Genomic DNA, 14,146 nt, shown 5'->3' with positions numbered 1-14,146 from the left:
GAAAAGAAAAACATTGAAAAGGTAGGATTAAAAGAAGCTGTAAAATACAATAGGTATAAATACAGTTATATCATTGCCAGCAAGTATAGACAAAATTTCATAAAGCTGAAAATTGGCAGCCTAGAAAAGAAAATCTAGTATGTGTCATGCACGTGAGACACATCTAAAACTCATTGCAGAAGGGCTGAAAGAATAGAAGCCCATCGAGCTGGGAAGGCAGTCTTTTCTCTCAAGAGAGCGTGGAGAAGGATGTCTGGGTAGCTCAGTTGGTTGAGAGTCTGCCTTCAGCTCAGGTCATGATCCCAGGGTCCTGCATCAGGCTCCCTGATCAGCGGGGGTCTGCTCCTCCCCCCCCCCCACCCCGCTCATGCTCTCGCACTTTCTCTCCTCTCATAAATAAACAAAATCTTTAAAAAAGAACAACATGAAGAACTTATTTTGTTCTCTTTTCAGGCTGAAGAAAAAGGAGTTTAGTTTAGAAGAAATCTATACCAATAAGAATTATAAGTCTCCTCCTGCCAACAGGTGGGTACATGAGTAGGACTTTATAGACTGGGAGGGCTTCTGAAATGGTCGATGTAAATCTTCAATCCTTGCACTTCAGAAAAGGTTTTATGTTCAGTTATTGGAAATAACATGAATTGATATTTTTACTTTCCAGCTTTTGAACTGGGGTTGGTGGTAGGATGGGACAGGAACATGTGTTGAATGAAGTAGGTACAGAAAACGTCTTACTTCAGTTTGTACTTGTGTTTTTAACAAATAGGTCAGCTCTCTTCTTCAGGACTAATAATCATCAGTCTTCAGATAGGATTCCAAACCCAAATACAGAACAAATTTCATTGGCTACTTTCAAGTCTGAATTCAGTTTAAGTTAGGGAGCATTAATTCAGTTCCTGTTGTGTCCAGGTTGTAGCAGGAGAGTTCTAGGATTTTATCCTGTAAGGTGAACATTTGCTCTAAGTCATTTGTACAAGATGATTCATTACAATTGCTAAATAATAGGAAAGGATTGGAAACAACTGAAAATATCCACTAATCGAGTTCTGATTAAATTATAATCCAGCCTTATAATGGAATGTACTGTATAGCCATTAAAAAGAATGAATCAGGAGCGCCTGGGTGGCTCAGTCGGTTAAGCGTCTGCCTTCAGCTCAGGTCATGATCCCAAGGTCCTGGGATTGAGTCCCATGTCGGGCTCCCTGTTCTGTGGGGAGTCTGCTCCTTCACCCTCTGCCCCTACCCCCTACTTGTGCTCTCTCACACTCTCGGTCTCAAATAAATAAATAAAAATTCTTTAAAAATTAAAAAAAAAAAAAAAAAAGAATGGGACACCTGGGTGGCTCAGTCGGTTAAGCATCTGCCTTTGGCTCAAGTCATGATCCCAGAGTCCTGGGATTGAGTCCTAAGTCGGGCTCCCTGCTTCACAGGGAGTCTGCTTCTCCCTCTGCCCCTCCTCCCACTCGTTCTCTCAATCCCTCTCTCTCCCCCAAATAAATAAATAAAATCTTGAGAAAAAAAAGAATGAATCAGATACCCATGTACCAAATTAGAATAATCTTAAAAGTTATTGATGGGGCACCTGGGTGGCTCAGTCAGTCAAGTCAGTCTGCCTTCGGCTCAGGTCATGATCCCAGGGTTCTGGGATCAAGCCCCGTGTCCGGATCCCTGCTCAGTGGGGAGCCTGCTTCTTCCTCTCCTGCTCCCCCTGCTTGTGCTCTCTCTCTCTCCGTCAAATAAATAAATAAAATCTTTAAAAAAATAAGTACTGACAGGTCAGAGAGGCACAGTGCATAGGACAGTGTATGTAATTTGTTACCATTTGAGTAAGAGGAAAAAACCAAAGTGGAGGATATATGTCATGGGTCAGCAGACTACAGGCCAAATTCAGCCAGTGGCCTATTTCCTTTCTTTTCTTTCTTTCCTTTTTTTGTTACAGTCTGTCAGCAAAGGATGGTTTCTACATTTTTAAAGGGTTATTTAAAAACAAAAAAGAGTATGTAATAGAGTCCTCTGTGGCTCATTAATTTCAAAATGTTTATTCTCTGGTACTTTATGCAAAAGGGTTATCTCTGATAATATATGCTTATTTATGCAAGTCTGTGCATTGAATGACTTTTGGGAGGATACACAAAAAATTTGCTGCTGTTGCCAATAGGGGCTGGCCTTGTATTCTTTACCCTTTTGTCCAGTTGCAGTTTTTTCACTCTGTGTTCCCATATTACGTATCCATAAAATTTTTTTTTCATACAAAAAAAGATAGATACTGGCCAGAGGAAACAGCTGAGTAAGTAGTCGTTAGTCATTTAAGCCCCAGTTGACCAGAACGGTTGGTGGCCCAGGAGATGTGCCATGTGAGTCGATGTGGTGTTGAGTCTTTTTTGTGCTCTGCCCTCAGGTGTTTGGAGACCATCTTTGAGGAACCCAAGGAACGAAATGGTACACTAATCTCAATCAGCCAACAGAAGAGAAAACGAGTTCTAGAATTTCAGGATTTTACCGTCCCACGAAAGAGGAGAGCTCGTGGTAAGGTCAAGGTGGCAGGCAGCTTTACCAGGGCCCAGAAGGCGGCTCTGCAGAGTCGAGAGCTGGATGCTCTGTTGATACAGAAACTAATGGAATTGGAGACCTTTTTTGCCAAGGAAGAGGAGGAGCAGGAGTGACCATCTGGTTGTTGAGAAGCAATTCGGTTTGGGGGTCTCGATTTTAGATTTTCCAGGCTCCTTGGAAGAGGTTGCCTAATTTTGCCCTACCGCCCAAACTACTCAAAAGGCAGTCCATGGATTTTTACCTATTTTGAGGTGCAACCTTTTTAGGAAATGGTGAAGGAGGGTCCTCTACTTCTACTGCTGAGTATTGAACCTCAGGAATGCTCCCTTTCTCCTGGAAATGGTCCTGAATGACATCTGGCCTCCTCCCCCCACTCGCCATCCTCAGGAGGAGGACACAGCACACGTTCGGTAACACTAGGATTCCAAGGACTCACAGCATTTGCACGTCCGTGTGAAAGTTCTGCGTTGTTTACGGTGGTGCTAGACCAAGATCATTTAGAGACGTGGCCTAGGGAGGGGGACCTGGCGTCCTGTCCTGTGTGGTCTCACCGGCTCATTTCAGTAGTGGAGGAAAGAGGAGCTGTTGTGTTTCCTAATCCTTTGAGTCCGTCTGCCTAGAACTCTGTGTGTGTGTGTGTGTGTGTGTGTGTGTGTGTGTGTGTGTGTGTGTGGCTTTTTCCCATGATTTTCTCCCCTCTGTGACTGTGGGTCACTAGTGCCAGAGGAGCCCGTCCAGGCCCCATTCGAAGTAAGTTGCACTTTTTAATGTTGTGGTGTTGATTATTTTCATTTGTTTTATTTCCTTTTTTTTTTTGTATTATTGCTGCATGTTTGGAGCCTTTAAATGTGATTTTAAAACAAATTTTTTAAGACATCAAGGAGAAAGACAATACATGTCTTCAGAATATATGACAGGCATTTGACCCAGTATATCAGTGCATAGTATGGGACAATGGAGAGACATTTTCCCATCATGTGTTTCAAGCAGCCCCTTTCCCATGTCCACCTTCCAGTGTAACTCATTAGCTGGAGTACTTTTTCATCTGGGTTCTCATTCTTGCTCACTAAGTTGATGTGTTTATTTTAATGATGGAAATAAGAGCAGGTTTTCCTCCCAACCATTTAAAAAATATGAACGTTGGGTGTGGTCTTAATGGGTTTTATCTGAAGTAGTAGCATATAACAAAGTTGGGTACAACAGCTCAGGCGGTGATAAAGTCCAACCCAGAGTGTTTGCAGCTGTCAGAGCAACTTGCTCCAAAAGTGGAAGTGAGACAGGATGTGGTTCAGACCCAGTGATGCATCCTTGCAGTGGGATCATGAAATTCCACCACCAGCCCTCTCGGAGGACACCATCTTATTTGGGGGCTCCTATGTCAAACCTACTGGAAATTTTGTGGAGTGCCAGAGTCAGCGGAGTTCCTTCATCTGGGCTCGCGGGAGTCTGTGGGCAGAAGGATGCTGTGTGGATCAACCAGGCCCAGAGGTGTCATTCCTTTTCCACTTAACTCCTATGTGGAAGCCCTGCTTCCCCCAACCTCCTTCCCTTGTGTTTTATCTTTCTTTCTCTCTTGCTCTCAAAACAAAAGTTCAGAGAACTAACATTCCTTGGCTGGTAAGTGAGATGCTACACCCAGCCTCAGGACACTGGTCACCTCTTCCCATTCTCCTAAGAGCCACTGCTGGGAAGCATGAACCCATGGAGACTGTCAGAACTCCAGAGATATTTTCAAAGCCAGTCTGTTAGAGAAGAGCGAGTGGTGCCGTCCTGGAGTGTGTCTCCTAGGGTTCCTTTGTCTCCCCATTTGTGAGTGGGTGGGGAGATGGGGCGGGGGCGGGGGGGTCTCTATGTGCCTTTCCTTTGCAGGTTGACAGTCTATGCCACACTGGAGCAGAGGAACTGACATGAGCAAGAAAAAAAAAAGTGCCACATCTGTCTTATAGGCCCACTGCCTCAGACATAGCATTTAGTAAGTGAAATACATACCTGGTGACCCAAGGAGGCTTCTAAGGCCATGGCCAAATAGCATTAGAAGAGAGCCACACTTCCACACTGGCTCTGAATGATGTGAACTAGATTCCGTCGTTCTACATCCACTTTGCCCAGACTGTATAGACACGACCTGTGTTTCACCTCAATACCTGTCCCTTCCTGGGACAGGGTCCTTAGACACTAAATGCTTCTCTCTGTCTTTTCGCCTAAAGAAGTGGGATTAGTAATCCATTGCACCCTCCAACAGAGATTTTTAGGGAGTGCTGCTGGACAGCGTGCAAACTCCCAGCAACTCAGCAGAGCCCTGTTTGCCAGCTCCGTTGCCAGTGTAGACGAGTCAGCCATGTCATCCAGCAGACTGAGGTCGAGTGGGCACAGCTGTGGCATCACCACCATTACAGAGACACAATTTCAAGTTCGCCCTATATAGGCATGGCACTTGGAAGAGCCAGGAGCAGTGATGTGGAACGTTGGAGGCATGGAGGAAGTGGAGGCCTGGGCTCTCTCCTTGTCCTGGCCATGTGGGAGAGAAGCAGCTCTGAGGCAGCCCTGCCTATCCTTGAAATTCTTGGCCCACCCCCTGACTAAGGGGCCTTCCCCTGCTTCCAAGTTAAGAAGGGGCCCCCATTGCAAACTTGAAATTGCTTGCCTGAAGTTGATACATCAAGTTCTAGCCGCGCTCAGCCACACCTGTCTTAGCATCCATTGTCGTCATTGGCCTGGCCAGCTGCAACGCTCTCTGTGGTCCTCGGAGCCTGTGGAAGCTGCCCGCTATGGGAGGCGTTAGTCGGCCGCTGGCACTCCACCTGCCCGGAGCTACTGGAGGTCTCCTGCTGCTGGGGGCTGGTACAGTTTCTGAGTATGGGGACTTCCCACCCCAAGCGGTGGGAAGTTATAATTAACTATAATTTACTCAGCTATAACTCAACTCCAGAGGTTTAGTGTTTTTAATATGGGAAAGAGAGGAGAAATCTCAGGTCCAATCAGGGTTCTGCCCATCAGCTTTTCACTGAAACTTCAACTATGGGTGGTTGCTTTTTCATCTTTCAGTTTATAGCTGTGTTTGCCCCTCATCTGCTCCCCACCCACTTTCCCGTTCTCTTTTGGTCGCCTTTCCAGCTTCATTTCTCCATTAGTTTAAATTTACCTCATCACCTATTCAAGCAGATTATGTCCACTTTTTCTTGGTGACCTTACTCTAAGAGCTACAGCTGAGGAAGGTACAGTGGAAAGACATGTAGCGTTTGCCTTACTTGGAGCCTGAAGAGCTTAGAAATTCATGCTGTGAATCCCAAAACTCAGCGCTCCTTCAAGAGCTGTGAAAATCATGACACTTTGTCACAGTTTTGCCTGAAAGGGTCTTTTGCGTGGGCACTGGAGCCAACCTGAGGTAAATTCCAGATCCTGCCATCCGGGCATGATCCTTCCCCCCAGGGCTCACTCCCTGCCCACCAGACCGAGAGCATGTGGAAGATGCGGGACCGGGGCAGCAGAGCCAAGGCTTTGGTGCAGCCTAATGGAACACGCAGCCAGCGCTCCATCCCCAGGCTGGGATTCCATCTCATAATACCATGTACAGTAAGATCCACGGAAGACCAACTTTTAGTCAGTGATACTTTTCTCCCATCACCTGAGGGAGGAGTATGCAGTTGGTGCTTTCTTTAATTCCCTTGTTTTGTTTTGTTTTGTCTTGGGAAGCTTTTCCCCTGGTATCATGGAAAGGACCTTTTAAACACATTGTGGGTGGCTGTATCCAAAGTCTAAATAATTGGCCAGAGGTATGGAGTAGCCTTTCCTGGATTCATGCAAGGGAAGAGCTCCTTACCACAACTGCACTTCTTAATGTAAACAGCTGGCTTCGGAGGAAGGCTTAGTTTTACAAAAATCAAAAGTTTTATATTATCATCTAACCACAAATTGAGCAGCAAGCGCTAATTTGATTAAGTGAGGGTCCCCGTATAGCCTGCCATCTAGCACAGTATATACTCAGATTTGATGGCTTGTTCGTCGTGTGTCTTCATGAGCCCCTCCCTGGTGCTGAATTGGATCTGAATTCTTGGCGAGAGGCCTCAGCATCTCCTTGGGCAGGTCTGGGCCAGTAAATAGCTGCCTGAAGTGTTTATATATTATCATGGTCAATAGTTAAGTGAAATTTGTACATTTTTGGTAATATTGGCATACAAGATGCCCCTGCATTTCCTTTTCTGTTTGGTAGTTTGTGACTCTAAAATTCCCACTGTTATGTGTGTTAATTTATGAAAATAAATTTTTTTTTGAAAACCTTTCAAATAACTCTCAAGGCTGTTATCCTTAAAAAAAAAAAAAAAAAGAGGGGCACCTGGGTGGCTCAGTCAGTTAAGTGTCCAACTCTTGATTTTGGCTCAGGTCATGATCTCAGGGTTGTGAGATTGAGCCCCATGTGGTGCTCTGTGCTCAGCATGTAATATGCTTGAGATTCTCTTTCTCCCTCTGCCTGTCTGTTCTCTCTCTCTCTCAAAATAAAATTAAAAAAAAAAATTTTTTTTTTAATCTCTACACCCAGCATGGGGCTCGAACTTCAAACCCCAAGATCAAGAGTCACATGCTCTACCAACTGAGCCAGTCAGGCACCCCTGTTACTTTATTGTTATGGCTTGGTAATAAGTTAAAATTTTACCTATAATGTCATGAGGTTTCACCATTTTCTGAGGACTGTCCTGCGCTCAGAACATGTTTAAGACTCCACCTTTGGGTGACCTTCTGAGCCTGCAGTGAGCCTTTGAAACTTTATTCAGTGGGGGAACACCTGGGTGGCACAGTTGGTTGAGCATCCGACTCTTGGTTTTGGCTCAGGTCATGATCATGGGGTCGTGGGATTGAACCCTACATCGGGCTCCATGCTCAGTGGGGAGTCTGCTTCTCTCCCTCTCCCTCTCCCTCTGTCCCTCTGTCTCTCCTTGAGCTGACTCTCACTCTTTCTCTCTAAAGGAAAAAAATAAATCTTACATAAAATAAAATTTACTCAGTGGTCGCAGATTATCTCATGACAGAATTTGGTATTTGGAAACCACTAAGACTCATTCAGATCTGAGTCATACCAAGTGAGGTGGGGTTGCTGAGCAAGTATTTTAAGTATGATTTTTAAATAGTGCACCTTAATTTCTCATTTGGCGGGGGGGGGGAGAAAGTATAAAGTCAAGTCAAAATATGTTTCAAATATTAGCCTATTTGGAATAAGCTTGACTTGCTAATGAGACTACACGGGAGAGAGTATAAGTACATTCATTTACTGTAAAAAAAAAAGGTCTTGCCCTTTATCACATCCTCCTAGCTGTACATGAGGTTAGGCTATGATAAGTACTCCATCCTCAGCTCTCTCTCTAACCAATGGCAACTAGTGAGAGAATGACTGAAAACATGGCTCTCTAACACCACACCGACTTGTCCCAGAAAGAAGCTAAGAATCCTCTGTGGTGTCCTGCCCTCTTGCAGTGATGGAGACCTCATCTCTGCAGTTCCTTCTGGGACTTTGCTCAAGAAGTATTCTAGAAAATTCCTAATTTTTTAAGCAACTTCCAAGGTCATAGGTGAGTCATAACACCTTAAACTTCCAGTGTCTTCTCCCTTTTCACTGAGAAGATAGAAGCAATTTGGATAGAACTTACCTACAGACCTTTTGCAGTTCCTTGAACAGACCAGGCATGCTCCCACCTTAGGATACATTCACTTGATTTGCTGTTCCCAGGGCCCAGAATGTTCTCCCACGTTTCTACATGTTCCCTCAGATCTTTGCCTTCCCAGATCACCCTTCCTAAAGCTGTACCCCCTCCTCTTCTACATCACCCTTAAGATACTTTATATTTTACAGCACTTACTACCACTTTGTACATACTCATCACTGTAATGTAAGCTCCTTGAGGTCAGGGACTTTCTTTTATTCACCCTGGGCTCTCCTGGCTCCTGAAGCACCTAACACAGTGCCTCACATATACGGTAGGAGCTGCGTAAACGTCGTAGGGCTGCATTCACAGAACTTGTTGCTGCACAGACCCGGTAAAATCCTCTTCAACGCCCTGACTCTGAATATGTGAAGGCCATGTAATTCTTCTCCCTTCAATTACTCTTCAAGGGACCTGGCCTGCGGCTGCACAGATACACAAAGTAAAACTGGTCAACTCTTTTTTTTTTTAGGATTTTATTTGACAGAGCACAAGTACAGGCAGTGGCAGGTGGAGAGGGAGAAGCAGGCTCCCCGCTGAGCGAGGAGCCCGATGCGGGACTCGATCCCAGGACCCTGGGACCATGACCTGAGCCAAAGGCAGACGTTTAACCGACTGAGCCACCTGGGCGCCCCTTGCCAACTCTTCCGATGCCTGGCTCTGCCCAGCTCCAGCTGCGGCCACACCCACAGCTGGCCTCACGCCTTCTGATTGGCTGGAGCTCACAGGCAGGGTGGGGCCGGTTGAGTTACCCATAACAGAAGTGGCAAGGGAGTGAGGTCACCTACCTGGGAGGTGGTATGTGCAGCCCAACCTGGAGACTGCATCCCTGGCCCAAGGACATAAGTGCGGGGTGCTGGAAGGCAGAGACTCCCATGCATAGGAATCGTCTTGGGAATGTTTCTCCTTTTTTATTTTTTTAAGATTTTATTTATTTGTCAGAGCAAGCACAAGCAGGAGTGGCAGGCAGAGGGAGAAGCGGGGAGCCCGATGCAGGACTTGATCCCAGGACTCTGGGATCATGACCTGAGCTGAAGGCAGACACTTAACCAACTGAGCCACCCAGGTGTCCCAATTTTTGTCTCCTTTTTCTTTTGCATTTTTTTAAAAGATTTTATGTATTTATTTAAGAGAGAGCGAATGTACAAGCTGGGGAAGAGGGAGAGGGAGAAGCAGACCCCACTGAGCAGAGAACCTGACATGGGGCTTGATCTCAGGACTCTGGGATCACTACCTGAGCTGAAGGCAGACACTTAACCTACTGAGCCACCAAGGTGCTCCATTCTTCAGCATTTTTTTTTTTTTAAAGGTTTTATTTATTTATTTGACAGAGAGAGAGAGACAGCGAGAGCAGGAACACAAGCAGGGGGAGTGGGAGAGGGAGAAGCAGGCTTCCCGCGGAGCAAGGAGCCCGATGTGGGACTCGATCCCAGGACCCCGAGATCATGACCCGAGCCGAAGGCAGACACTTAACGACTGAGCCACCCAGGTGCCCCCATTCTTCAGCATTTTTAATCTCAGACTCTTGAAGATGGTGAAACGGTCCCTGAAATAGTGCAAACACAGAGGCAAATATCCCAAAGCATTGCAGCAGTTGAGTCTGGCTGCCTTCCCCTACTTCTGCCTGCATAAGCGGGCTTTGTAAAACACAATTTCACCCTTGTCAGAACCACCTCTTAAAAATCTCTCCATGGCTTTCTCCTCGCCCCCAAGTAAAGATAGAAACTACCATTTACAGAGCCCTGCCCAAGGGCACAAATTTTGTGCTTACGACCTCCTTGAATTCTCACAGCAATTTCGAGTAGATCATTTTAAGCCCCATTTTGTAGATGAGGAAACAGGCTTAAACCCCAAGTCTCCTCCGGACCATGAGGCTGTGCTACCAAATGCAACATTTTTGCCTGTGCCTTCCTCTCCAGCCTCATTTCCCTTTGCTACTCCACTACCCTGAATTTCTTCTACTTTCTCAGATCCTCCATGCTGTCTCTTGCCTTAAAGCTTTTGCAGGAAGCTGTCATCTTGGCCAGAGATTTTCTTTCTCCCACCCCTTCATTGAACTGCCTCTACTTCAGATCTCTGGGGGCTTCCCCCAGCCCCTTCCCACTCTGTTCCCACCCTCTGTGCTGCCTGCTCACTCCCCAGGGTGCCACTCCCCTGTGAGCTTCAGGAGAGCGAGGTCTTGTTTGCCATCCCCAGCCCCTTGCACTTCCCTGGTACACTCATGCTCAGTCACTGCTTATTGAACAGATCAATGTATCATGGCTTGCCTGAGCACCGTGGGACACAAAATAGCCAGTCCTCTGGAAGGTCATGGACAGGTAGGAGAGACAGACACATGGGTCAGGAACTGAGAGGAGACAGGCTGGCAAATTTTAGGATACAGATAGAAGTGCTGTGGGGAGAGAAAAGACTTTTTTTTTTTTTTAAGAAATGTAAAAGTTGCAGAAAAGAGCAAAGAACAACAAAAGCACCCATATTTCCACCATTCAGAATTAACAAGGATTAGTATTTTTCAAATTGCTTCCAGTCATGGGTTTTTTTTGTCTTTGTTTTTGTTTTTAAGGATTTTATTTATTTGACGGAGAGACACAGCGAGAAAGGGAACACAAGCAGGGGGTGTGGGAGAGGGAGAAGCAGGCTTCCCGCCGAGCAGGGAGCCCGATGCGGGGCTCAATCCCAGGACCCTGTGATCATGACCTGAGCCAAAGGCAGACACTCAACAACTGAGCCACCCAGGCGCCCCTCCAGTCAGGTTTAAAAGAAAGAAAACATTACAGATATCACCAAGGTCCCAACAGACGATCAGTCCCCGTTACATCCCTGGCTCCATTCCCTAGAGATAGCCCCTATTGGAAGGTTAGTGTTTGTCCCTCAGTGCCCTTCCTCCTCTCTGTCTGTCTCTGTCTCTCTCTCCATAAGCAACTTACAATATTATTTTTATACTGTTTTGTTTAGTAAGCTCTATGCCCAGTGTAGGGCTTGAACTCATGACCCCAAGGTCAAGAGTCACATGCTCTACTGACTGAGCCAGCCATGTGCACCTATATTGGTTTTAAGACACATTTATTCAGCATCATGATCAGACTATTACATTTAGCAATCAACAGTATGGGTGCAAAAAAAAATCTGTATTAAGACTTTTTAAAAATATATTTATTTATTTGAGAGAGAGAGAATGAGAGATAGAGAGCACGGGAGGGAAGAGGGTCAGAGGGAGAAGCAGACTCCCTGCTGAGCAGGGAGCCCGATGTGGGACTCGATCCCGGGACTCCAGGATCATGACCCGAGCCGAAGGCAGTCGCTTAACCGAGCCACCCAGGCGCCCTGTATTAAGGCTTTTTATTGGAATCCTTCAACTTTATACAGAACAGAAGCCAAAAAAACCTATTATACAATTAGTCACAAATACAGTCCTTGTGCCTTTTGCCCATACACATGAATATTGTCTAAAACTTGTCTTCTTTGTAGCAGTTAGGTTCTGCCACCATGGTGTTTGGCTGAGTTCACAAATAAACCTATTGTAGCTTCCCTGTTACCTGTCTGGCTCTGCTCTCTTGCTAAGCTTTATTTCCTGGCAGTAATCGAAGCCTTCTGCCACTGCCATAGCTACTGCCAGAACCACCATAGCCACCTTGGTTTTGTGGTTTGGCAGAGTATTGGCCTCCAACACCATAGGGCCCAGAGCTTTTGCCTTCAAAGTGTTTTCCTTTCCTGGGTCCAGAATTTGAAGATTGATTGTTGTAGTTGCTAAAAATCATCATAGCTTCTGCTATCTCCATGGTGGCTTCCATTATTACCAAATCCATTACAGCTGTCCCCATTGCCATCACATGCAACCACCACCATGGCTGCCACCACAGTCACCTCAGCCACTAACTACGCCATGACCAAAGTTGTCATTCCCATCAAAACCACTTCCATGACCACCACCAAAGTTTCCAGTGTCACTTCCACCTCTTTGGCTGGACAAAGCAGTAGCTGTCTCTTGCTAGATAGGGCTTTCCTCACTTCACAGTTGTGGCCATTCATTGAGTGGTGTTTCTGAATGAGTTTGTCCAGGCAGTCGTGGTCATCCAAGGTCCCAAAAGCAAAGACTCTCTTCCTGCCACCGCCTCCGTCAGCCATGGTTTCAATGACTTCAATTTTCCCATACTGTTCAAAATAATCTCTTAAGTGATGTTCTTCAGCATCTTCTTTAATGTCAGGTAAAGTGGGCACCAGGTCTTTGAGAATCTTCTCTTCGGTTCCACGACTCTCCAATCCACCCTCCCCTGAAGCACTTAGTGTTTGGATCTCTCATTACCACAGAGTCCATGAGCATTCTGCCTTGCTCAAAATGGCTCCTCAGACTCATCAGTTGTTTCAAAGCTTCCACGAAGAGTTCTGCAGCTGCTCAGAATCTTTGGGAGACTGACTTAGGCATGCCAGCAGGAGGAGAAACTTGAACAATGCTTACTTGCCCGCATCCACAGACAGAAAGGATATGTATTTTGGTTTTATTGTTTTTACTTTTTATTTCTAAGTAGGCTCCACACCCAGCATGGAGCCCAATGCGGGCAGGGGCCGAACTCTCAACCTTGAGATCAAGACCTGAACTGAGATCAAGAGTCCGATGCTTAACCGACTGAACCACCCAGGGCGCCCCTGTATTTTGTTTTTAAAGTACACCAATCGTCTACTGAGTATGTGTCATTTAGCATCTTGGTTATTCTCAACTGACATTTTATTTTTGAGACCTACTCAGGTTGATATACGTAGATATGGGTCATTGCTTTCCATTGCTGTAGAGTAGACCATTGTAGAAGCATAACTGGGGAATTTTTTTTTTTTAAGATTTTATTTATTTATTTGACAGAGAGAGACAGCGAGAGAGGGAACACAAGCACGGGGGGTGGGAGAGGGAGAAGCAGGCTCCCTGCGGGACTCAATCCCAGGACCCTGGGATCATGACCTGAGCCGAAGGCAGACGCTTAATGACTGAGCCACCCAGGTGGCCCTAACTGGAGAATTTCTGCACCAGTAGGGATTCAGAAAGATAGCGCAGTCTACTGGAGGAGAGCAGGAATTGTCTGGGTCCTCTGCTTCAGGAAGGCAATGGCCAGACTAGGTTCTTTTCCAAATTAAGGAGTATGAACATATATGCACATCATTAGAACAAAGATGTCAAAGTCTTGGTATCTCTTCTTGGCCTTGGAAGAAAAAGAACTTTCAAAGTAAGAGACTACCTTCTCATTTAGCAGATTTTGCCATTTCCCTGTGATTCTCCAGGTGGGTGTGATAAAAATAAGTGATACATCTGTTAACTCCAGAACTCAGAGGAAACTTTCTTTTAGAGAACTGGCCACCTCAGAATGTTAATAAGATTTTTAGCAAGATCAAGTTACACATTTTGAAAGAACTGCTTTGGAAAGACAAATCGTAAAAATAATAAAGTTTAATAGAATACATTCTGTGTATAAAATCTAAATTAGATGAGCATTCCTAGTGTGTATTAGTAAGCTATTGTTGCAATATTGCTGCATAACAAACCACCCTAAATTCAAGGGAGAGCAACAGTGAGCATTTACTATCCTGCTCTTGGATCTATATAGGTCAACTGTGGTTTGGCTGATTTAGTGTAGGCTCAGTTCAGCGGCTCTGCTTCAGACTTCAGGTCAGATGGGTTCGGCTGTAGTTTAGGTTCTAGTGTGGTCCAAGTATCTCTCACACTCCTTGCACCAATAGCTCCCCAGAGCAAGAGAGCCAAGCCAAACCACGCAAGAACATTGAAGGCCTCTGCTCTCCTCACATCATTCCATGCTCTGTTGACCAAAGCAAGTCATATGGCCAACCTCAACATCAACAGAGCAGGGGAAAATATTCTACCCATAGTGGGAAGAATCACAAAGCCACAAGGAAAAGAA

At 45.6% G+C, this 14,146-nt stretch overlaps 1 protein-coding gene and 1 pseudogene across 8 annotated transcripts in view; one reads left to right on the top strand and one right to left on the bottom strand.

Moving 5' to 3' along the window:
* Positions 1–6,834, top strand: part of PRR14L (proline rich 14 like) — a 55,137-nt gene extending 48,303 nt beyond the window's left edge. For 7 of the 8 annotated variants that reach the window (XM_027575737.1, XM_027575738.1, XM_027575730.2 and 4 more), the window contains 2 exons: positions 454–525; positions 2,399–2,674. In XM_027575737.1, coding sequence (XP_027431538.1) covers positions 454–525; positions 2,399–2,663 — 337 coding nt within the window. In that variant the 3' untranslated portion in view covers positions 2,664–2,674. Of the gene's footprint in view, positions 1–453; positions 526–2,398 lie in introns of all 8 variants that reach the window. The other variant, XM_027575731.2, reaches the window with a different exon arrangement.
* Positions 6,835–11,487: 4,653 nt separating this feature from the next.
* Positions 11,488–12,995, bottom strand: LOC113913223 (annotated as a pseudogene).
* Positions 12,996–14,146: the final 1,151 nt, after the last annotated feature.

Source organism: Zalophus californianus, chromosome 14, assembly GCF_009762305.2.
Source record: "Zalophus californianus isolate mZalCal1 chromosome 14, mZalCal1.pri.v2, whole genome shotgun sequence".
Taxonomy (NCBI): Eukaryota; Metazoa; Chordata; class Mammalia; order Carnivora; family Otariidae; genus Zalophus; species Zalophus californianus.
The sequence above is the reverse complement of the archived record's forward strand: the minus strand, read 5'-3'. Positions and strand labels throughout refer to the sequence as shown.